A 24850-nucleotide genomic window follows, 5' to 3' on the forward strand; every position below is an offset into this window, starting at 1 on the left:
TTGGTTAGGCCAGTGGTTCTCAATCTCAACTTTTTCAGGCCGCGACCCCCAATATAATCATATCTCACCCTGACGAGCAATTGGAATTGTAGGGGTTGGCATTACATTAGTTTGACTCCATCTGTTCCATTGTGAAAATAGCAGAGCTACATGCTCACAACTCCTCTCAATCTACTAGTTTCACAATTTTGGCCTTTTTGACAATTTGGCCAATGTTTGACCAGAGGTACTAAAAAGGTCTTAAAAGTCCTTAATTTGTCACTTTAGAAATATGCAGATACCATGTATACACTTATACTGTATGTTGGTCTATTTACTGTTGAGTGAGAAAACAATGTTAACATTAAGCTAAACATCTCCGGACCCCCCAAAATAATTGGGGGTCCCGACCCACAGGTTGAGAACCACTGGGTTAGGCCTCCAACTGGTTGACAGTTTGGTCGGTGTTAGAAATACTTTTAGCAGTAACAAAGTCATATACATGATTTATATAATAGGAGTTTATATACTAGTAGTACAGTAGTAGTTTCAACTCACCACATGTCTTTCCATGTCTTCCCAGTGGTGATGACAACTCCAGTTCCTACCCTCCCCCCAACTCCTCCCCCTCCACCCACCATTCCCCCTGCATGGGCAGGTAAGAGACTAATTGCACACACACACACAAACACACACACACACACACACACACACACACACACACACACACACACACACACACACACACACACACACACACACACACACACACACACACACACACACACACACACACACACATCCATCACTGTACACAAAGGATGTGTCTCTTTTAGTTTACATAATTATGCAAATGTTTAAACAACGCCAATGTCTTCATACAGTAATATCTGCAGAGCTCCCAGATACAGTATGTGTGATTCAGAGCCGTACTAAATCGGGAGGCGTGAAAAAGAGCAAACATTCAGAAAAAAAGAAGAAAAAAAAAAAAAAAGATTCCATTCCACTCAGATGAATAACAGACTGCAAATGATTGGTGTTGAAAATGCAGTTGCTAAATTGGAAAGAAAAACCCACTTCCTGAATAGAAAGTGAATCAACGTTTGTATCTCTAGCCCTGCTATAGCCACAGTATGTTGTACATTGGATTACGCATTGTACAAGTATTGCCACATCCACTGATACAACACAAACACCAATTCCCCAGACTGGTGTAGCTGTCAGCTTTGAAGACAATGAACAGACTTTGGATTAAACGGATCAAACCTATTAATTCAGGCTTCAACTGTGATCACAAGCTACTCAGTGCAGCGTGTTGACCGAAGCACTGAAGACTGGAACACTCCCCCTGGATGTAAGCGGTGCCAGTTGTCTTCTAATGGCCGCCACATGTTCCTTTTGGGCCTTCGGGGTGTTTGAACATAGAACACACCCGTTAAGGCCCAACGGCGTCCTGTAGGTGTTGAAAAAGGAAAAGCAGATTCATCCAAAGAATCTGTTTGTGTGATAAAGGTATTCAGTAAAAGTTGGTTTATGAAGCCTTGGAAAGGAAGCGATTGGAAGAAATCGAATGGACACGCCCTCACATCAGGCAAAGATTATTCAGGCTCTGACACCCCCTCTCCCTCATCTGATTCAATGCAGCCAGTGAAAGAGAAAGACATTAAAAGTCAGCGCCCTTCTGGTGACCAAATGTTCCTTTGTTTTGTCTGCATTCTCGAGGAACTTTTGATCAATTAAACCGATAATTGCATATAGCTTCATTACATCACTATTCTCAATCATTTTGTTTTGCTGCCTGCGAGGTTTCCGTGGACGTTTTTATGTCCAACTCGCAAACCCTAATTATGTAATGAGGAGGACGATGATGCCATTTTCTCCGCTGGTGCCTCTAATGCCAGCAGACGCAGCCAGTCTGGGCAGTCGGCGGTGGGCTTTAATGTGTCCCCCCCTTTTAAAGAGTTTGTTTTTCTCGCCCCAGTGTGCAAAGGTGCCAAGGCAGATCTAGTGTTCCTCATCGACGGCTCCTGGAGCATCGGCGAGGAGAGCTTCAGCAAAGTGGTGCAGTTTGTCTCCTCCGTGGTTGGAGCCTTCGACGTCATCGGGATCTCTGGAATGCAGGTTGGTGCCTTGAAATTACAGACGTCACTGGAATTACTGTCTGAAAGCACTTTGACACGTAAATTATCAAGCAGATGAATGGGGTAACATAATTATTACATAAATACATTTTTGAATGGGTGAAAGGTTAGCGAGATAACCTTTCATCTGCACCCCTCATGCATTTATCCTGAAGCGCTGTCCGTACAAGAGTATGTTTTAACCACTTTATTCATGGCGTTCCTATTTTGGGCATGTCGTTACAGACAGACAGCATTTACATAAATTGAGATCCATTTGAAAACATTTGAAAATAGACAATGCACAAGCTCACAATGCCTTGGGGTGCATTGTGAGCCTATTAATGAGTTGGGTTTGAGTAGTTAAAACTAAATTCTAATATTCGTCAGCCAAGTACCACACAAAGTCTTGCTGTATTCAGCGTCTGAAAAGAAAGCAAAACTTGATTTATTTTGGTAAACATGATCTCTTGGGAACAGAGCAAATGGCTAGGCAGTAGTTCAGGAACCATGCAGCAATTAATAAGTGGGACTTCTAAAATTGAATACATGTGTGGGTTGATTAATGGCAGGAATCACTTGTGGTGTAGCAACATTGGAGCTGACAATATACATTCATTGTTTCCAAGGGCTGCACGCATGCACTCCATCCCTATAGTGACTCCAAGAGACAAATAAAAGGAAAGACTCCAGTATCCTAGTGAATGGCAGAAAAGCAGGGCTCATACTGTAGTGTAGTCCCATGACATAATGTGTGTGTGTGTGTGTGTGTGTGTGCGTGTGCGTGCGTGCGTGCGTGCGTGCGTGCGTGCGTGCGTGCGTGCGTCACTGTTAACGTGATAAGGGTTCATTGTAACTGCTTGTTTTTGGGTCTATTTTGCTAAAGTCACCCTCTTGTCTTTCTAAACAGGTATCGTTTGTGCAGTACAGTGATGATGCTAAGACAGAATTCAGGCTGAACGCTTACCAAGACAAGGGCATAATCCTGTCCGCTCTTGAACTGATTAAATACCGCGGAGGAAACACCAAAACAGGTCAGTCTATTTTCTTACATTCCAACATAAGTACTAAATTAGTTGCAACCATATAATTATGACCCCACAGCCCAAATCATCATCTATTCAAAGTCACCCTTTTCTTCGTCTTATCTTTTAACTAGGCCATGCCCTGAAGCACACCTACGAGAAGGCCTTCTCTATTCAGAACGGAAAGAGGAGGAGTGTTCCCAAAATTGTTGTGGCGATCACAGATGGACGCTCTCAGGATGAAGTGAACAAAAATGCAGCTACACTGCAACACGCCGGTAAGGGGCCACAGTGTTTGTTCCACAGCTGCTCAGACATATGGATATGTTTACATCCGGTGTTCGGCGTGAGGACATGACTGTACACAAATGCAACAATACACATAACTATGTACAGCAGCCATAGTGATGTTGGCTAATCACTTTTGTGAGGCCGAAGCTAGTTAGATCGGTGAGTTTTCCTATTAAGACATCATCATATTATAGCTCTCAGACCCTTAGGGGTCCTTTTTAAACTCTCATGATTTTCCTGTGTGTAATAGCCCAAAATAATATTTGTTCTATCATCTCTAAATGGCTAATAAATGGTAAATGGTACATTTATATAGCGCCTTTATCCAAGTAGCTTTACAATGATTGTGCATCACATTCACTCATTCATACACCTATAGCGGAGAAAACCATGCAAGGCACCAACGACACTTTGACACTAACTCTGGGGGACCCCAGGATCGAACTGGGAACCTTCCGGTTTAACTTCCTGAGCCACTGCCGCCCCTATACAGTATGTACTTTAGCACAAAAACTGGTGTTCTGAATTCACGTGTATCTTCCATCACCAGGTTACAGTGTGTTTGTGGTTGGCGTTGCCGACGTGGACTTCGTTGAACTGCAGAACATTGGCAGCAAGCCGAGCGAGAGGCACATCTTTGTTGTGGACGACTTTGATGCTTTCAGCACCATCAGAGACAACCTGATCACGTTCATTTGCGAAACTGCCACATCATGTACGTCTGTGCAATGTTCTTTTATTCATTACGGAAGAATATTTATAGTATTATTACTCAATATTGAGGAACATGAAGTAAAGCTTGGTTTTTATGTTTCTGTTCCCCAGCCTGTCCCTTGATTTTCGTGAATGGTTTCACTTCACCTGGTAAGTACCCATGCTTTGGGTCTCTGAAATCATACCTCTACAATACAGAAGCAAAAATATAGAGTTTTGTGTACGATTGCACACGAGTAAAATTATCTTTGTGCTGGTCATTGTAGCAGCATAATAATAAACATAAACAATATACAAGAACAAAACTCTTATCGTATGGCTAAATGTTGGTGCAACTTTGTCCGGGCTGTGGTTCAATTTTTGTGTTCGTTCCAGGCTTCAGGATGCTGGAGGCCTTCAACCTGACAGAGAAAACCTACAGCTACATCAAGGGAGTTTCAATGGAACCAGGTTCATTCAACAGCTACACAGCCTACAGGCTGCACAAGGACGCTTTCCTCACCCAGCCCACAGCGTGAGTTAGGATGACATAATGAATATATACTGTTCTTGTGCTGTGTATACATGAATGTATCTCCAAAGCTCTGTGTGTGTGCGTGCGTGTGGAGAGAGATACAATAGAGGGGTTAGGAGGTAAACGGAGAGAGAGCAGTGTTGACATACATTAGAGATCTTGAGCGGGACTTGACCTCACTGAAGAGTTTTTGGTTGTTAACCACTTAAGCCAGTGGTTTTTAACCTTTTTAATATCAACGTCCATTATTTATACAGGATTTAGCCTCTCAAACATTTAATATTTTTGTTATCGTTGGATACGATTTTTTCCACAATTCCATGCTGTATAGATGTGGTACTATAGGACTGATAATGAGTCAATAATAATTGAGAGTGCATATCATTATACTCTGAAACTTAGCCACAGAAAAGCTGTACACAGTGGAAATGCAACTTATGAAAATTTAAATTAAAACTAGCCATTGCAGGTGTTAAAGTTATTCCCTGATGGAGAGTTACCAACTCTCCATCATTTAGCAAGGGACCACCTGGAACCCCCTCAAGGACCACTGGTGATCCCCCGGACCACTGGTTGAGTCGTGAGCTGGTTTTCACTTTTTAAAAACATACTTATCCTTTTTGAAGGGAGGAAAACATAAGGACTTGTTCACTTTCCCAAACAATCATGTTCCCTGCTGGTTGGGGGGGAGATTTGAACCGTTGACCTTTTAGGTCATTAACCAGCTCTTCTAACCTGTAGTCTGTTGCTACCAAGAGCATGTGAGCTGATGGCTTGCACATGGGGATGACTGTAGCCTGCTACAATCTGGTGTTTACTGTATATGTTGCTAATCACATCCATTTTAATGTCCTCTGGCCATGCATGACATTAAACCAAATACATAGTCAGGTTCTTATACATGTTCCTTCACCGCAACTGCAGCTTATAAGGGGATTATTAAAATGATGCCATAGCCAATAGTTTCAAATCAAAGAGTGAGCCCAACACACATCTGTCTTCTCAGATATGCAGTCATGTAGAACTGGTACTCATTAAGGACAGTCATGGCTCCATGTGGTGTAATGTACTTTCCAGACCTTGGGGTAAAACGTGTGACTCCTAATAAGATGCTTATATCTGTATTATGTATCACTTAATCACTACACCTTCACTTGAGACCATGTGTGAGCACTGTAAACACTGCAACATATGTTAATTTTAGTGTTAACTCTGAGGGTTAAAAGTGTAATGATCTAAAGAAAAATAATTGTTTTAACCAATCTGTTAAGAAATCAAGTCAGGGTTGTACAGTGTGAGGTTCTGGCGAGACTGCTGGTCTTAGCAGCTTGAAGACTGTGCTGTGTGTCAGTAACATGATGCATCTTGCCCAGCTATGTCCAGAGAAACAGCCGAGAGCTTCTTGCCTCTGAAGAAAACTGGGTCAATGGATTTATGATGTCCTGTAAACTCTGTTAGGATCGCCTGTCCCAGTGAGTCATCAGAGAATGTAGTGGACCTTTTTAAAAAGAGCTTTCCAGTTCATTCTCAACCTCTGGCACAACATTGTCTTCTCTCAGCCCAGTTCAAAGCCATCCGTGCCGCTGCCTCGATCACACAAACACACACTTTTAAGTGTTAGTGTCAGTAACACGGTGACGTAATTGCATGGCGCCCACACAAAATATATGGACGTATACGTGCACGCATGGACGCACACTTACATACACGTGTCAGCAATCAAATAGGTTCCCTGTTCTGTTTGTTTTTTCCCCTCACAAAATGGATCTACAGCAGTGGTCTTCAACCCTTTTCATATCAAGGTCCATTATCTATTCGGCATTTGAGCCAAAGACCACCATTTGATGAGATTTTGCCTCTCAGACGCAAGACTTAGAATATTTTGTTGTAGTTGAATACGATTTTGTCCCCAATTCCATGCTGTATTGATGTTGGTACTGTACCATAGGAGAGATAACAGGTCAACATTGATAAAAACATTTTCTACATTTCCTATCAAAATGTTCCTGGTTCGATCCCCAGCTCTTCCTGGCTGCGTGACAAAGTGTCCTTGAGCAAGACACTTAACCCCTAACTGCTCCCGATGAACAGTTTGATGCCTTGCATGGTGTCCTGTGCCATCGGTTGTTGGGTGACCATAGCTGAATGGGTAGAGAGGGCCGACTGGGAAACCCCCAACTGAGCCCCCCCCCCCCCCCCCCCCCCAAACGCTCTTCAGAACCATCTGAGCATGCATTAGCTGAGTGAATCTTAAAGCAGAACCAGGTCCCCACCCCTGACTGAGTGGGTGATTATGAAATACATTGTAAAGTGCTTTGGAGAAAGGCACTATATAAATGCAATCCCGTTACCTTAACCACTTGAACCACTTTCTACTTTGTTGTATGACGGTGTCGCACAAAAATAGCTGACCAGGTTGAAAGTGGTTAAATCCTTGTTGTTCAGCCTTCAGTATTCTCCATACATCTTGTGTTTATCCAGGGACATCCACCCAGAAGGCCTTCCACACTCCTACACAATCATCTTGATGTTCCGTCTGCTGCCAGACTCACCTGCCGAGGCCTTTGACATATGGCAGGTGTCCAGCAGTGATCACAAGCCAGAGACCGGACTCACAATTGACTGTAACTATTCCTCTCTTCTCTGTTTATCTGCTGAATAGGCTTATGTGTCATTATTGAAGTCAGTACTGGGAGTACAGCTGTACTAGCCAATGCAATGTTCCTCTGAATTATTTGATTGTATGTATGTTTGTATACTGTATAGGCCTACAGTGGTAGCCATTGTACCAGTTGCTCTCCATGCATTCATCTGTCTTTTCCCCAGACAATTATCTATCTCTTAAACACCATATTGCAGAATGCCAAATGCATATATTGTAACACTACATAGTTTGTTTGTTGTAACAGCCCTTCTTGTGATGTCCAAATGCTGCAAATTGCCCCAGTTTCTCCCAAACAATTCCTTCCGTAGCAAATAATTTAGCATTAATTGAGTACACATGCATCCAAAAGTGAGGGATTTTGACCATGGTTACATCTGTATGGCAGAGACAATGTTTATAGGCAGAGTACACCGGCATTAAAAACCAAGCAATGTAAAAATATGCAGAGAGGACAAGTAAAGCAGCTGCGTCTCATTGGGGCCACAGTATCTTTCTTGTGAAAAGGAGTAAATGTAATGGGCCCCAGCAGTCCCCTCAGGCTCCAATTGATAACCGCTCCGACTGCTGCACCACAAGCATCCCATGTCATCGGCTAACTTCAGACCCCCACCTAGCTTTTGTTGTTTGCAGGACAGCTTTTCACCAAGCTGCATCTATCTGCTTGGCTTTGCAGAAATCCACTCCCGGGAGAGGGTTTTGTTTGGCCCCTGTTTTTAGTTTAAGGACTCATCACAGATACTTCACACAGAATAAGGAGAGCAATCTGTGTGCTTTCTCTCTCTCTCTCTCTGTTTCTCTGCCTCTCTCTTGCAGCCTCCGGCAAAACAGTATCATTTTATAACAAGGACGAGCGGGGAGAGGTCCAGAGAGTAACATTTGACAGTGATCAAGTGAAGAGAATCTTCCATGGAAGCTTCCACAAGGTAAACACTGCTGAGTGGCTGTGGATACACTGGACCATGCTCTTAAAGCAATAGAACACATCGTTAAGTACCCTACGATCTTTGGAGATTTTTCATTTAATGTGAGGGATGTTTTAGTCATTCTGTTTTAATTTCAGAGGGTCACACAACCTGCCATGTACAGTAGAAACGAGTTGGGTGTAAAGTTGCATAACTCTTTAACTACTTTAAACCTGGCATCTCTATTTTGTGCATGTCATTGTATTGCCAAAATGGTCAAAAATAGCAAAAACAACTGATCTTGTAGATAATTATGATCTTTTTGTATCAATAATTGAGGGTGGAACAAAAATATTGCAGTAGTGCAGTTTCAGATAAATGCAAGGCTCTGATAATAGTTATAGAAACATGCAAAGTTATACGAACCTAAACGAGCAGCGCCAAGAACTCTCCACGTTATTTCCTATGCAGAGCACGGTTCTACAACTGAATCCCAAAAGTGTCTTTGATCACAAACAGTTGCATCTCCTCGACTAGAGAATGACTTCGACGTGAAACCTTATGAGCCTATGGAAAACTGGATCACTTTGATGGTTGAATTATGTAACATTTCAAGGGGAAACCAGGGGTGTGGCGCATCAATCAAACCGTCTTTCTCTCCTTTGTTCTTGTTGGCCATCGTGAGGCTCGTACCGATCCTCTGAATAGCTGGCATTCCAAATGTGTTGTATATTATAGATACAGCTGCAGACACGTGTTGCTTGGACTCTGCTCGGGCAAACAGATGGCCCTCTACACCAGTGGCTCTCAACCTTTTCCGTGCCAAGAACCGCCAAGGACCCCCAAATTGATATATGTTTGGACACGGACCCCCATCTGAATATGTTTTGTGCCAGGGACCCCCCCAGAAGAGAAGATTTGTGTTACTTACGGTATATAAAATATGGATAAAGGGGTTAAAATGATTGTGATGTGTGATGCTGTAGGCCTACAGTATACAGTATATAACACATTTGGCTGGGGACCCCCTGGAACCCCTTCAAGGGCCACTGGGGGTCCCCGAACCCCACTTTGAGAACCACTCCAGCTTGGTGCTTGAGAAGTGGAAACGTGTGTGTGTGCTTGCATGCGTGCGTGCGTGCGTGCGCGCGCGCGCGCGCGCGCGTGTGTGTGTGTGTGTGTGTGTGTGTGTGTGTGTGTGTGTGTGCGCGTGCGTGCGTGCGTGCTGCGTGTCATTGATTAGCTAATCAAGTGATGGAGACGGCTAGCAGTCTCCTGCTAGACTTGTGTGGGCGCAGGCTTATCAAAAAGACAGTATGACCTGAGCTGAACTGATTCCATTTGGCGGTTGTCCCTCGAGAGGTTGAGCTTCACCGAGAATGACATCGGTGTCATGGAAAAAACAGGTTATCGAGTTTATTATTGTTTATGGTCTGAGTTAGTTCCTTGAAGTCGGAAGAAAAAGAAAGGCCCATTGTATGATTAAAAGGAAAAAATGCATGGGTGAAAATGGTTGTTATTTTCCATTATTTTCCTCCTGAAAGATGAGTCTGAACAGATACAGAATGTGTTTTTCATCTGATAAACATGATACGCTGTCAGTGCAGTGTGTTCAATGGGCTGGACTGCAAGTAATAGATCCCTTGAAGTTAATGTGAAAGGCACAAAGTAGTTATTTTATTTAGGTACATAATATTACTCATTTAGCGAGAAAATGGCCTATTGGTTAGACCAGTGGTTCTCCAAGTGAGGTCCAGGGACCCTCAGGGTTTATTGAGGGGGTTCTGAACCACTGGTTTAGACTAAGCCATTCTATCATGTGCAGCGTTCAACCTTCATTCCAGCCTTTTGCCACTAAGCAAGGCACTGATTGCTCAGCTGAATGCCAAACACGTGACTGGACTCCCCTCACCGTATAGAGTCTATTCGATAAGGCTTCGATAACCTGTGTTTGCATTAGCTGAATGATGACATTGATTAGAGGAGTTTTGCTTCAATTAGCTAATTAAATTACTTTAAGCATTACACAGCACAGCTGAAGCAATGCTACAGAGAGATGCTATGAAAATAGCTGATCTACAAGCTGCCCTGCGACACATTGCGGCTACTTTCAGCACACGGTAATGGTGCGCAACTAATTATTTGCTGGGTTCCGTCATACAGTATGCTGCAGACACGGGGCATTTTACTGTAAGCACTACTGGGGGGGGAGGATGGCAGTGCAGACAGCCGTACAACCGGATAGTAAACTTTCACAAGAATCTATAAGCTCTTTTTTTGAGGGGGGGGACCATTAAAAAATCCGCTGCAGTCACTGCTGGCTCACTGGTCTGGAAAATATTGGGTCACTGCTAGAGCTATTAAACAATTACATCAGATGCTCTGAAGAATGCCAGAATGGGGGAGGATTTTCTCTTTTCAGGACTCCTATCCATCCCGTCCGTCCTTCCCTCGTCTCCCCCTCCGTTTTTCCCTTTCTCGTCTGCTGTTGCCTCAGTGCAGCTTGACTCTCTGGCCCAGAGCCCTCGTCCTTGCCTCTGGTAGCAGACCGCAGGAGAGTACTTGACGTTGCTTCAGGGGCGGCTGATGGCATTTTGTGGTTTTACCTCCCTGCATACAGTATGTGAATAGGCTGAGCTTTTTTTTCCTACAGCTGCCTTACAAGGCTCAGCGTGAAATAGTGTACACTATACACAAGTATGCATGTATTCAAGTTTACAAACATACTTAGAACATAAATGTGTCGAAGACTGGATGATGGATAGATCGGCAGACAGGCCCTGAGGAGGAGGAGGAGGAGGTTTATCCTTTCTTCTGCTGCTGTTCAGAAGGAGTTCAGAGTTCAGCCACACAGCACTGCCCACTGTCTTGCTCAAGGACAATTTTAACGGTCCTGTGAGTTCAAAATCTGTGAACATCAACTTGAAGTTGAATAACTGGTTAGTTATTCTGTGATTGTCTGCATATTTACTTGGGTTTAGAGGGATATCAAACCACTGTAAAAGGAGGATTACAAATGCTTTTTCCTTTTCTAAATCCCTGCCAATCATAGAACTGGAAACTGGTGTTTAACATTTTAATTTTGATTCATGGAGCTTGCCGTCTGCTGCCAGCGCACGGCGCAAACAAACATGATTTAGACCTGTCTCTGAAAACAGCCCTCCCTATCGAGATTGATGTTGAGAGTTTTGTTGCCTTAGACGCGGCTGCCAGGTTTAGAGAGAACACTGTTGTGGTGAGAGGCGATGGCCTGCGTTCCACCACATCCCCACTCACCCTGATTTACATAATCCTTTTTCCCCTCGCTGCACTTAGCAAAGCAGCAAACTCAGCGCGGCACAGATCTTTTCCCAGTTACTCCCCAAAATGTCTTTACCAGCAACGTGGAGTCAAATGGACTGATCTGTCCAGGATTATTGAAGGACCCCGCAGCCTCCCACACATGGGAGATAAAAGAAAGAGACCTGGCGGTGAAGATCCTCTCTGTGAGGTTGCTCTGTGTTAGTGATCAGACATCATCGCTGGATGATACCTCTTTCAAGCCACAGTGAAACAGATTAGTGCACGTGCCAGTAAGCATCTTTTCTGCTGAGATTCATGATAGGTTGGGGCGGGAGGCCTTTCCTGTGGGAAACGGTCATAAAATCGAATTTTACTTGTGTCATGAGAGACTTACAGTGAGTGTCAAGGAGACATGGCTGTCCATCGTTGTCCAAGGTACTGGAGTCAGTCCCCGGGCGCTGCACTGTGGCTGCACTCTGCTCCTACAGTAAGTGGTATGGGGGACAGTGCTAATTTTGATGTATATTTAGTATTAGTTTTAGTCATCATAGCTTAGTTTTTATTTAGTTTTTATAAAAAAATTATTCTGATTTCATCAGAGAAAAAAAGGTAGTTGACAAACATTTTTTGTCATAGTTTTAGTCAACTAAATCAACAGTGTTTGGAGAACCTATGGTTCCCGAGCCATGTGGCCCATAGTTCAGGAGCCTATCTCCTGTTTCCTTAGTGTGAGGCCGTCAACCTGCGGGTCGAGACCCCCTGACGGTCACCCCTCGCCATTATGGCGTCTTACTGGTTTACATATACACCCCCTGGATATGATGCTAGTACAGTATGTCCCTGGGACTTAATCCCAATCCATACCTAACTTGATGCTGAGTGCCAAGCGAGGAGGCATTGGTATGACTCAGATTGACCCCCGACCTCCCAATCTCAGGGCAGGATGTGTGGTGGTTAGGAGGGGTCAAATCCGCTGGACAGCGTAAAGCCCTTTGCACACAGGCGCGTTTATCCGTACAGATAAAACGGACAATTTCACTTTTTAAAAAGAAAACAATGATTCTCTACGACCTCATGCACACCGGATCCGAATTGGCCGTGAGACGAGTGGCTGCGGCCGTGCGTTTTTTTTCTCGATCGAACCCAGTTCGATTTGTGCGTCTTGTCGCATGCGGTAAAAAACTCGATCCGCAGCGACGATTCCGCACAGCATTGCACACCAAATCCAATGCGTTTTATTCATACAGCAAACGGAAGAAACGCAACTGTCCTGTGTGCAAAGGGCTTTAGTGTACCCTAAGCTTTTAATGGCTGTTGATTGGTGCTCATTGATTGTATTGAGGAATGAACCTGTAACCATTAGCTACTATCCTTTCATACCCCGCTGTTTGGTAGAGATTCAGAGTATGATGAACCATGCATGCATACACAGTTCATTTAACTCTGGCCTTTACAGGTCCATTTGGTTACATTTGTATTTACTCTCAGAGTACACAAAGGGATACAATTCACGCAGAGGGTTTTATTGTGTAACATGGGGAGGAGAGTGTGTAGGGACGGGAGGGTGTGAACTTTGACCCAGTGACCTGGGGTCAGGGAAGACACAGCCACCTGCAGAAAGCAGGGTGGGCGGGGATGACCTTGGCGTTGATGAGCGTCTTTCAGCTGTTTGCTGTCCTCAACACCCCTCTGTCAGCACTCTCAGCTGCTCTTCTGTAATAGGTCCTCAACCTAGCAATTTAGCTGGAGAGCCAACCCTTTAGTTACATGGTACTGTACCTGCAGTCCTGCACTTTATAGAAAAACGGAATCGCTCGTTAAGTGGAAGCCAAGGGCTACTATTGAACTGCATGAACTACTGTTATTTGCTAACTGTCTTTTGAGTAAAAGTGCCGTCACCCTTTTTAGTTGTTGTTGCTGCAGGAAATCACTTTACATGTTTTTAGGTGTTTAGTCTTATATTGAATGTGTCATTTTTCACGTACTGTAGGAAGCCACACTATCAAGAATTTAGAATTACATTGTTTTAGGTTATATGTGATTTTCAATTACACCTCAAAATTGTAAAATGCATAAAATATGCTGGTCTTGCAACTATTTTCAGTGTTTGACCACTTACTATACCTTTACAAATAAGCTTGGATCAACACACCTAAATACAATCTCTAACCTGGGACATCAAATAAAGTGCAATTCCATTTCTTTTTAGTTGGACATCTCCTTCTGTAATCCAACTCCTCTCACACGCACGCACGCACGCACACACAGTTTATGTGAATACTTTCCAGGCTGGATTGACATGAAATCAGTGGCGTATTTTGACCTTTTTCTCCCATCAGAAAATGTCTCACACTCTCCATAAACTACTGAATGCCTTAGACATGAGCCTTCCCTGCCGCTGCCTCAGTGATCTGCTGAAACATGCCTCTGCATTTCCGCAGACGCTGACCACAACCTCAGAACCGTGGTTGCCAATAATCCCCCCGAGGCAGTCGCATAGATTTGTAAATGCAACATTTTCCTGCTCACTAAGAATGTGATTACAGAGTTACAGCTGAGCTCGCCCCAGACTAGCCACTGCTTGTGTAAGCTTGGCTTTGAGGGGAACGAGAGTGCAAGGAAGCAGTTTTCATGGTGAACCACAAAGTGAGGTCATGTGAGGAGGGGGGCAAGGGAGATTTGAGGACAGAGGGTTTTGCCTGATTTACAATTGCAAAGCGGTGTGAGCTTGAAGATTGGCTGTCTTTGGCAAGCGACACTGGTGCGCAACCAACTATAAGTCAAGCCTTATGTGTTAGACCTGCATAAAACAAGAATGAGTTCAAAGCGCTTCAAAGTTGTACTATTATACAATTTACAATTTAGGCATTTAGCAGATGCTCTTATCCAGAGTGACTTGCTGTACTGTACAATTTGCAATCAGAGTAAATACTAGTCAACAGACAATATTGTAAATAGTCACTTAAAGGGGAAGACCACCCATTTTCAATATTGAAATATGTCATTAATATACCTTAGAGGAGTTGTGTGGAAATAGAAAAAAAGTTCCCCCCCTTCTGTGTTGCCTAGAACTGGAGGATTGATTTTGGGGTTTGTATTGTAAATTACAACTTGATGACATCACACATTGTACTTTACAATACAAACCCCAAAATCAATCCTCCAGTTCTAGGCAACACAGAAGGGGGGGAACTTTTTTTCTATTTCCACACAACTCCTCTAAGGTATATTAATGACATATTTCAATATTGAAAATGGGTGGTCTTCCCCTTTAAGTAGATTGCAAAGAGAACAATGTAGTGCTTCAAAGAAATGGGTATACCAGGTAAACATCAAACATAGTAACTGTCTAAACGACATGTGTCTAAATAATATATAGACATAATGTTGCATCTTAGTATCAAGAAAAACAAATCTAAAGAGCAAAACATATGAACAAGTAACCAACACAGATCGGCTTATTATAAAAAGCATCTATCAAAATGGTGACAAGATATAGAAGGATAGAGGATTATAATCTGAGTCAAGTGAGCGACACTTTTACAGTTAAAACTTTGTGATGAATTTGAAATTAAGCTTCAGTGTGAGCGAGGAGAATGCACTAACAATCCCCTACATCGCTACATAAAGAAATAATAGACATGAAAGGTAGCAAATATTACCGGGTCTCTATAGGACAGGGTTCTTCAACGTTTTCAGGCCAAAGACCCCTTAGTTAAGAGAAAGATGAAGCAGGGACCCCCACAACCTTTTCAGAGATTCCATAGTGTCATTGTTTGACAGCACAATCATCAGTGTATTTTGAATTCATGTCCAGTTGTGTTTTCAGATATTTAACCACTTGAACCGTCAATACTTAATAAACTTGGCCTTTCACTTTGTACTAACCCTAACCCTTTTTCCCCTCCGAAAATAGCTGATCTACAAGCTCACAACGCCTCGCAGCGTGAGGCGCTGTGAGCTTGTAGATCTGTTATTTTTGGCTAAAGTTCTCAGAACATTGACACTAGGTTCAAGTGGTTAAGATAAAAAAGGAGAAAAAGGTTTCTATCACACAAAGATTTGGAGGGCCCCCTGTTGAAGACACCTGCCCTACATTGCTACATAAAGAAATAATAGACAGGTAGCAAATATTACCGTGTCTCTATAGGAGAAACAGATAGACAGTATATGTTCCAGGTAGTTGGTACCACGTTCTATTTTGATTTGGTGAATATTGACAGGCTCTTTGTAAACAGTAAACAGTACTACTGTAGGGAGGAAACGGCACATCCACAGTGCACGGCTGGGGTCCATTGCCAGACTCAACCATACCCTAATAAGTTGCAGGCTATCAGGATATATAAAGCAGACACACAAGTCACGACTTGGTCTTGGAAGGTCTTGTTATAATAAAGGCTTCTGCTCTCTTTCCCCTCTATCATCTATACTTTCCCCTCTGCCTGTTTCCTTTCTCTCTGTCTCTGTCTCTGTCTCTGTCTCTCGCTCTCGCTCTCACTCTCTCACCCATCCACCCACCCACCGCTATCTCCCCACAGCTGCACGTCATGGTTTCCCCGTCCAGTGTCAAGCTGAACATTGACTGCCAGGAGGTGGCAGAGAAAGAGATCAAGCCTGCTGGAAACACGTCCAGTGACGGATATCAGGTCCTTGGCAAGATGTCCAAGTCCATCGGCTCCGCAGGACAGTCTGCAACTGTAAGTAGTGAACCCTGAAACCAGGTCCGTCATGAAGAATTAAGATGAGGTTTTATGAACGAATGTGTAATGAATTAAGTTGAGGATGTCCAAGTTGGCTCTGACACTGGATCTGTCTCAGTAAAAGACTGACGGAAAACACAAGGCCATGAATTATAGCGGTTAAGAATGTATAGTGAAATGTGGGGGAGGGAGGTGAGGACACCGAGAAATTAGGTGAAACAAGTAAAGAACTGAACTGAGTTGAACTGTAAAATAACTCTTAATGACATAGCCACCATCCATCAACCCCGTCTCTCTTGTATCAGTCTAGACCAGTAGTTCTCAAACCTTTTCTTGTTAAGGACCGCCAAATTGATATGTATTTGGCCACAGATCTGATCTTGTGCTATGGACAAGATTTATCCAAAATGTTTTGGAAATAGCAGTCTACAAGCTCTCAATGTGTCGTGATGTGACGCATTGTGAGCTTGTAGATTGGCTATTTTAGGGCTCAAGCTTTTGCACTGTTCCATATTTTGCTGGCGACTCCCTGGAATCCTCCCAAAGACCCCTGGATGTCCACAGACCACACTTTTAGAATCACTGGTCTAGACAGAGCAAAGTTTTGTTCCTAATTGCAATGAGCGTTTAGTGCAGCATCTAGTCAGTACAAGGGCCTTATGGGCAACTCTTAGCCGTGTCTGACTGCACTGCAGAGTTGGTTCACATTTTCCATAAAAGTTCAAGCTCAAGTTCGAGCTCAACACTTCCAAACAGGAAATGTGCTAGTTGAGAGTTAATTGTTGCAATTAAAGGCTTGTTAATGTTTGATGGGTTACATTCCCAAATGCTGCACATCTGAAATTCACAAGGCAATAATTCAAAAACACACTGTTCTACCCTAAGGATCAAATATCATACACGTCTAAAGGCCTTAAAATGACTTACAACTTCAATGGTAAACTGATGTTATTTCATTTAAATGCCGGGATAGTTTTGACCGAGCAGGCATACATTTATTGAAATGGTGGATATCTAGAACCTTATAGTGTACAGATTAGAATATACTCTACATTTGAACTCTTGAAATACATTCGTCTTCTTACTGACTCTCTGTGTTATTATAATCAGTGTTTTAATTTGATTTCACTCCATTTCTGCATTCTGTAATGGGAATCAGGGTCATCTAGCACTGTTCTGACCAGCTCTTATATTGATCTCGGCTTACAAGAATGTCTAAATATTTGCAAAAGATTTGCATTGTTATACCATTGCATCAGTAAGCCATGAAGCCGTCAACACGCAGGCCGCGGCAAGAGGATCCACTCTAAACTCCATCTGATTTGCTACGCCTGCACTGCATTCTGCTCTGTTTTTGTGTTTGTTTTTTGGGGATGTGGAGGGGCGTATCAAAGAGCACAACACCATTCCCCTGTTTTTTATTTCATCCTTTCCCCCCCCCCCCTCTCTCCCTCCTCCATAGTTCCAGCTCCAGATGTTTGATATCGTCTGCAACTTGGCCTGGTCTAGCAGAGACAGATGCTGCGACCTTCCTTCTATGGTAAGACAAGACCCCACCGATGGGTGGAGTCACTTATCGTTAAACTGGGCACATCACTATAGGAACATCCTCTTTAAAACCACTTAAAGGAGTAGTTCTCCCAAAAAGTTACTTATTTGCTATCAATTACACACCCCATGAAGCCTTGAATTCATGGAGATCTTTTCGTCACATTTCTGAGCCAATAATTTGATGACCAGGTCATCGGTCAGCAGCAGACTCTTTCCAGACGTCTATTTGAACTAATTTCGAAACTTTTCATTGAAAGCGGTTAAAGCTGCTATCCATAACTCTTTTGTGTGTAAAAATTTTATTTAGAATTTGTATGGTAGAGTAGCCCAAAACGCAATACATTCTTTACCCAAAATAAGCTTTCTAGTATGGCTCAACAGTAGAAATGTCAGTGCTCACACTGGGGAGTGGGGACGTGGGTTTGAAACCCAAGTAGGACATGATATGGATTGCAGCTTTTACCTGAATACATTCTGATTGGCTTATAATGGTATAACAGTTGCACATGGACGCTTTAGACCTGTGTTTCGTAAATATTCCCTTTTTCTTTTCCAATATTTATTATTATATAATAATTATATAATATTATATATATTTATTAATATATATATATATATATATATTTTTTTTTTTATATGCATAAATAAAACATAAAATATATTTTTCTAAGTAATGAAAATAGCTCACAGCTCATCTTATCATGACGTGTTGTGAGCTTGTATTTTCACTAGTAATTTGGGTCACGGGGAGACATCAAATTTCTCTTACACATGTACGAGGGTTTTGTGTGTTTGTTTAAAACACATAATGGCAAACGTACACCTGTTCGTATGTCCAGAGGTCGTCTCATGTTGTAAAAAGCTCTCTGGCTCTGTAGAGTACTTAAAGTAGCAGGTGAATTCTGTGACCTGTGTACAAAAGAGGTAGTTCTCGATCCCCAACATATGCTTCCAATGCCTGCTGGCTCACCTCTCCTTTGACCGGGGAAGAGAAACCACTGCATATCACTACTTTAAGACACGCTTACATCATCCTCCATGTGAAGGCACAGTGGAAAAACCCTGACACTATTTCATACTGTGTCTGGACTCCACTGTCACTGTGATAATTAGCTTCACAGATGTTGCTTCGGTCCAAACAGCGTTTCTCTACAACTGTGATCTCCCCTCCACACACACACACACACACACACACACACACACACACACACACACACACACACACACACACACACACACACACACACACACACACACACACACACACACACACACACACACACACACACACAGACCCAATGTCCATTGTTGCAAACTCAGCACATTTTGCTACAATGCTGTAAGGAAAAAGAGGGAAGGAGCAGCTGGGCATGGCTAAATAAACAGCTTTCCCATGTGTCATCATGCAATGACGACTGAAGGAAAAAAGGGCCTTTTAATGCAAAAATATATATGGCGCTGAAAGATTCAGAATCGTTTTATGTTTTCCTTTTTTCCACCTTTATCCCCACATCACTCTTAAGTTGGCAGTAGAGTCCTCTCTCTCTGATATTAAATCATCAAGCCAGCTGCTGGCTGAAAATGGCAGGGGTCATTTGGCTGTGCTTGCGGGTCACTGCACTTAGTGACTTGTACAGGTGTGTCGGGGTGTCAGTTCAGCAGGGAGTGGAAGTGTGAAGGAATGGAGTGTTCCTCTGCGTCATGTGTTCATGTCCTCCTGGTGAAACTCCTCGCTGTCAGGTGAAAAGAAGCATCTGGTTGACTCCACATGGTTGATGAGTGAAAAAGAATAAAACCAAAACCGAATCAAGATTAATTTTTTATTTTTTGCTTCAAGACAAACAACCTACATGGTATCACATAGTGTTGATCCTCAAATGTATGTTATTAGGGGGTAGGGGTCATCAGTGACAGGTACTATATACGTGGAGGGCATTGGTATAATGACGAGATTTGGAGAAAAACGCAAATGGAAAAGAACTGAGCAGGGGTTCTGAGTACTGGCGGCGTGTGTGCAGTATTATTAGTCTGTAGTAGGACCCTACAGAAGAGGCCAGGAGCTTGATTCAAGTAATGAGTCTGCTCCTGGCCCGTCGCCTGTAGTGGGTGAAGTTTGGGCCAATCAGTGTACAGTTGAGTGGGAGGAGGGCGACCCATTGGTGCAATGAGAGCACTCCCTTATGGGAGTTGTAATATTTTTTTTAAGGATTCCTTGCTACTCTGACCCCCCCGCTGCTGTCGATCAACGGACGACGAATTGGTCTACAGAAGTTTGTCCTTAAAAGGACCATTACTATGTTCACATGTGGCATGGCTCAGCTGCAGATCCTGACAGGCCGAGAAAGGGTGTCCTTAACCTACATCCTTGTTTGACTCTCTGCAACCTCCGTAGAAAATACACGGACATTACAACAATAAACAGCACTTAGAATTGATGTCCCCCTTTTGGGCATCTCATAAAAAATAAAAAAAACATTGTCTTGTGAGCTTGTAGATCAGCAATTTTTGCTATGTGACATTATCATACAAGGAAGAATAGAATAGGGCTTAAGTGGTTTAATCAGCAACTAACCCTACTATACGATCCTTTTGACGTTCTTTTTTCATTGTATTTTCTTGGTAACGTCATTGCAGAGACTAGAAAATCTACCTGAAAAGGCTCTCCTACCCCCCCAACACCCGATGCTGTTGGACTACTAGTCTGCTGTAGGACCCTCGAGCACAACAACACAACACACACGGCGGCTTTCCAAATTGTATTGTATTGACAACAAACAGTTTATGGATATGCACATCACATACAGTGCGATGGCTCTGTGCCATCCATGATATGGAGAGCAAATATGTTGATGATGTACCTTCCGCTGTACACCTTCAAGCTGTGTAGCATACTGTATAGGCTACATCTGTACAGAGAACTGTAGCGACTGACCAAACCGGCATTGTTCCAGTGTACATTATTACAGAGCGGTTACTCAGAAACCAACTACAGGCTCTGGACCTAATCCATCTAACCTGAATCCTAACCTTAATAAATGAAGTAAATATTGGATCACGAATGATGTGATCGTGGTGTGGCGTGGCACGAACACAGTCAACAATATAGCCGAGTCATCCAAGTACTTTATGGGGTGAAGTGTTTGTCTACAGTACAGTACACACGGCTGTGTAGTTCTGGCCTTGGACTCTAGCCTCTCTTGATCTGGACTTTCTCACATCGTTCCCCACAGACTGCTCAAAGAACACCCCGGCCCTGTTTTCCAACAAATAAAAGCAGTGTCAAGAGTGTGTACAATCAATAGTTGAACACGTTTCAGGCCTCGGGGGTTATGATGTGAATCAGTGGAATTCGGAGACAGCTGGTTTGATTGATTCAGTTTCACAGACGTGCACAGCACAGTCATAGGCGTTGGCAAATGGATACAACACCTTTATCCAAAGTGCTTCACAATGTATTTATCCATTCTACCATTCACACACCGATGAGATCAGAGAAAACCCAACCTGCTCCTCATCGTCAACCTGTACATTATGGTTGTATGAGAGTCCAAGTTGTTTAGGTGAGATAACTAGTAGAGAAAGATATCTGCAACAGAGCAGAAAGCCTGCAACACTCCAAATTAGATAACGTATTTTTGGTGCACGGCTCAAAATAACATTCAACCTTGTTGGTCAGAATATGTACGTTGCTCCTGTCCAGTGAGGTAAATAAAATCATGTGAAAAGGAGATTCCTTGAGTGCTGGCAACTTCTTCCCTATCTTAGGTGAGATACTTCCCTAGCGTTCAAATCTAAAGTCCTCCCTAAAACGGAACAGATTTATGGAGTGACTGCAGCTCACCAAATGGGAAAAATGTCCAGGATTTACATTCACACATACATTTCTGGCATGTATCTAATGCTCTAATCCAGAGCAACGTAAGATAAACACACAATTATAGGACAGACCTTATCGGCAACAATAAAACCAACCTTGTGGAACAACACTGTGCAATGCAAAGGTCACAGACTCATTGCATTGACAACAGATGTAAATACTAGCATTCCTGGGCTCCTACTGTACAGAACACCCAGCGTTTGTGAACCTGGACAATCTCCTCGCAAACTAAATCCAGAAAACTAAACCTCGAATAAGCAAGTGTCAAAGTGCCACTTCGTGCAGCTTTCCTCCTGACAATATGCAGCGATGTAAGCCCATGTGTGTGCATTCTGGGCATTCACACGTTCCTGCACCGATGTTGCATGTCAAATTCCTCTACACGCGTCTGATGTAATCAGCGAATAAAGAGACTATGACTTTCCGTTCAAGGCAGTCTGCACATTGACAAGTATGGGGGGGAAAAACACAAATTAACCACAACATTTTCTAAAGGATTGAGAAAATGGCTCAATTACAAGCTCACAACACATTTATTTTTCACGAATGTTTTTAAATGAACATTTCTTTGTTTTTGTCTTACATTTTCACTTGTAATGACATGCCCAAAATTCCACGCTCACCAACTACGTCTTGACTTTTCCTCTTTTCTTTATCCGAACTACAGAGAGATGAAGCCAAGTGCGCGGCCCTCCCCAACTCCTGCACATGCATCACAGAAAGCTCAGGATCCCCAGGGCCCCAGGGCCCAGTGGTAAGGACCCCATGAAACACAGCATGCATAATTTTACACTGCATATTTACTGTACTGCTGTCAAGAGACTAGAGTGTCCTTAAGAGTGCGTCTTAAGGCTGTGTTCAGACTGGCAGCCCCAATTGGATTTTTGGGCCTATCCAGATTGGAATCAGAGTTTTATCAAGTCTGAACACCAAAAGAACTGAAAAGCAAATGAAAATGGATTTTCCTGAATCAGGTTCAACCACCATTTGAACCACATTCCTACAGTAGGTAGTTTGAAAGGCCAATCAAGTCTGATTCCTAAAGGTGTGTCTCAGTCTGGACGCTCGGGACGCTCAAGCCTGATTTATACTCCACCGCTCACTGAAGATATCCGATATATATATTTGCAGTGTCGTCGAGATACATCAATAAATACATCAGCTATGTTCAGTGAGCAACACCTCCATTTGACAGAGCATAAGTTAAGCATTATTACTCTCTCTCTCTCTCTCTCTCTCTCTCTCTCTCTCTCTCTCTCTGGCCCTCAACCAGGTTAATGCAGAGACTCTAACATGTTATTTATGTTCACCACTCGGTGCAATGAAAGTTATTTCCCCCTGAAGGACATTCATGGCAGGGGGAACTTCTTAGTGATGTCTAATAAAAGCTGGGCTGTTCTTCAAACAGTGGGGTGTTAAGGTAAACTGCAGTGCAGGAGGCCTCTGTGTCATAACTGCCTTGACACGGCAACGATGGCAATCCTACAATTTATTTAAAAGGTTGTACTCTGTCTTAAAAACATTGAATATGTGTCTTCATGGCCATTTAAGAGGGGAGAAAAGGTCTGTCTGAGGTCTTTTGTTTTATTAAATATATATCCCGTAGGCGAGAGAATTTTTTTGAATGACGTTGTTGGGTCAGTGGAGTGATCTGCCTTATTTCAAAGTTAAATGGCATTTTAAACCGTGTTGAAACTGAAACTCACTCCACTCACTGGCACATCTATTTTTTTTTCTCTTGGTTGCAAAACTGCAGTGCAGTATTGGACAAAGGCCCACTCTGACTACAGGATGAAATGACTCATAGAAATTGACAATTTCTCTCTCTCTTTCTCCCCTCTTGTGTTGTGTTACTTTGACAAAACATGCTCTTCCTTCTCTCCTCAGGGTGCACCTGGTAGCAAAGGTCCCCGGGGTGAGAGAGGAGAAACAGGCCCTGCGGTAAGTACCTCCCTTGTGTGTTTGTGTGCGCCTCTCTCTGCTTCAAAGCCCCTGTAGGTCACCTTTTAATTCAAGCAAAAGAGGTCTCTAGTCATAAAAAAGTAAACAGCCACGATTATGGCACAGCTTATGTAATTTAATTGCTTTTTTATTTTATTAATGCGGGGGGTGGGGGGTATTGGACTATCCCAGGTTAGCACTATCTGTGCCTTGATGAAAATAAGGGCTTGTTTACAGTGTGAAGGCTTTGAAGAGGGGGTGGAAGCGCATCTGATCCCACTTAACGTCGGAGTGGGGTTTTTTTTTTGGGTCCTTTTCCCTCGATTATGGAGGGGAGCTTTGGTTGAGCATTCCATGTCGTCTGGTGCACGCTCGCTTACCTCGGCAGATTGCAACAGTAGCGTGTTTAAACTGTCGAAAAACTCACGGAAAGGAGATCTCGGAATGATATGAATTATGAATTCCTTCCGTGAATCAATTGATGGCTATCTCTTCATAACTCTCTCTCTCTCTTCATCCTGCTGACAGGGTCCTATTGGTCCACGTGGAGATAATGGACCACCAGGGCCTACAGGTCTGCCTGGCCCTCAGGGACCCAGTGGATTATCTATGCCAGGGGAAGCTGTGAGTCCAGAGCACACACACGCACGCACGCACGCACAAAGGCATGAATCTTACACTGAAGCACACAGGCCGAGAGTAGAAGATATGCACCCGTTTTTGGCCGTTGCATAAATGGGGATGAGATGAAATATTAAATATATGTCTCATACACTTCTACTTCCTTGTTTGTCAGACAGACATAAGCTTTCAGCAGCTCCATGCTGCATCCCAGAACACCTTGGGCAATTTATTACACAGGGAACTATTTACAAGATGAAAAGTAATGGTGGCAGAGGCCTGCATTCCTTCATGTCTGCTGTGGATAGACTTGATATCTTCTCTCGGTACAGTGTGTCTCTTAATATATCAACAGTGGGATTTTCATCCTAACACAGTAGCAGATCTCTCTGTTTGGCAGACTGTGTTTGTGTTGGACTACGCAGCAAAACTAACACATTATTAATACTCGCTTCAATTTCACCTTTCCTTGTATTTTTCTTTAGTTTTTTTTTACATGTATAGGCTTTTAGCTGACGCTCTTGTCCAGGGCAACTTGAGCATTCCTGTCACATACAGTATGCTGTTCCTGGGATCAAACCTCTGGCCTGTTGATTGCAGGATGGAATCCAATATAGTGTGAAGTGTGATCTCTCAGGACACAGGGTTGTTGTTGATTTTGGATAAAT

The 24850-nt window shown here is 43.1% G+C and overlaps 1 protein-coding gene across 1 annotated transcript in view; it reads left to right on the forward strand.

The window, feature by feature from the left end:
* Positions 1 to 24850, forward strand: part of col12a1b (collagen, type XII, alpha 1b) — a gene marked incomplete at its 5' end in the record, with an annotated part of 169013 nt that overhangs the window by 121603 nt on the left and 22560 nt on the right. Inside the window, 14 exons of the mRNA XM_080745150.1 lie at positions 563 to 637; positions 1961 to 2100; positions 3010 to 3133; positions 3259 to 3402; positions 3966 to 4130; positions 4241 to 4279; positions 4505 to 4643; positions 7125 to 7267; positions 8122 to 8231; positions 16031 to 16189; positions 17655 to 17732; positions 22288 to 22374; positions 23508 to 23561; positions 24090 to 24185. Coding sequence (XP_080601276.1) covers positions 563 to 637; positions 1961 to 2100; positions 3010 to 3133; positions 3259 to 3402; positions 3966 to 4130; positions 4241 to 4279; positions 4505 to 4643; positions 7125 to 7267; positions 8122 to 8231; positions 16031 to 16189; positions 17655 to 17732; positions 22288 to 22374; positions 23508 to 23561; positions 24090 to 24185 — 1553 coding nt within the window. The remainder of the gene's footprint in view (positions 1 to 562; positions 638 to 1960; positions 2101 to 3009; positions 3134 to 3258; positions 3403 to 3965; positions 4131 to 4240; positions 4280 to 4504; positions 4644 to 7124; positions 7268 to 8121; positions 8232 to 16030; positions 16190 to 17654; positions 17733 to 22287; positions 22375 to 23507; positions 23562 to 24089; positions 24186 to 24850) is intronic.

This window comes from Nannobrachium achirus, assembly GCF_963921795.1.
Source record: "Nannobrachium achirus genome assembly, chromosome: 16".
In the NCBI taxonomy this organism is placed as follows: Eukaryota; Metazoa; Chordata; class Actinopteri; order Myctophiformes; family Myctophidae; genus Nannobrachium; species Nannobrachium achirus.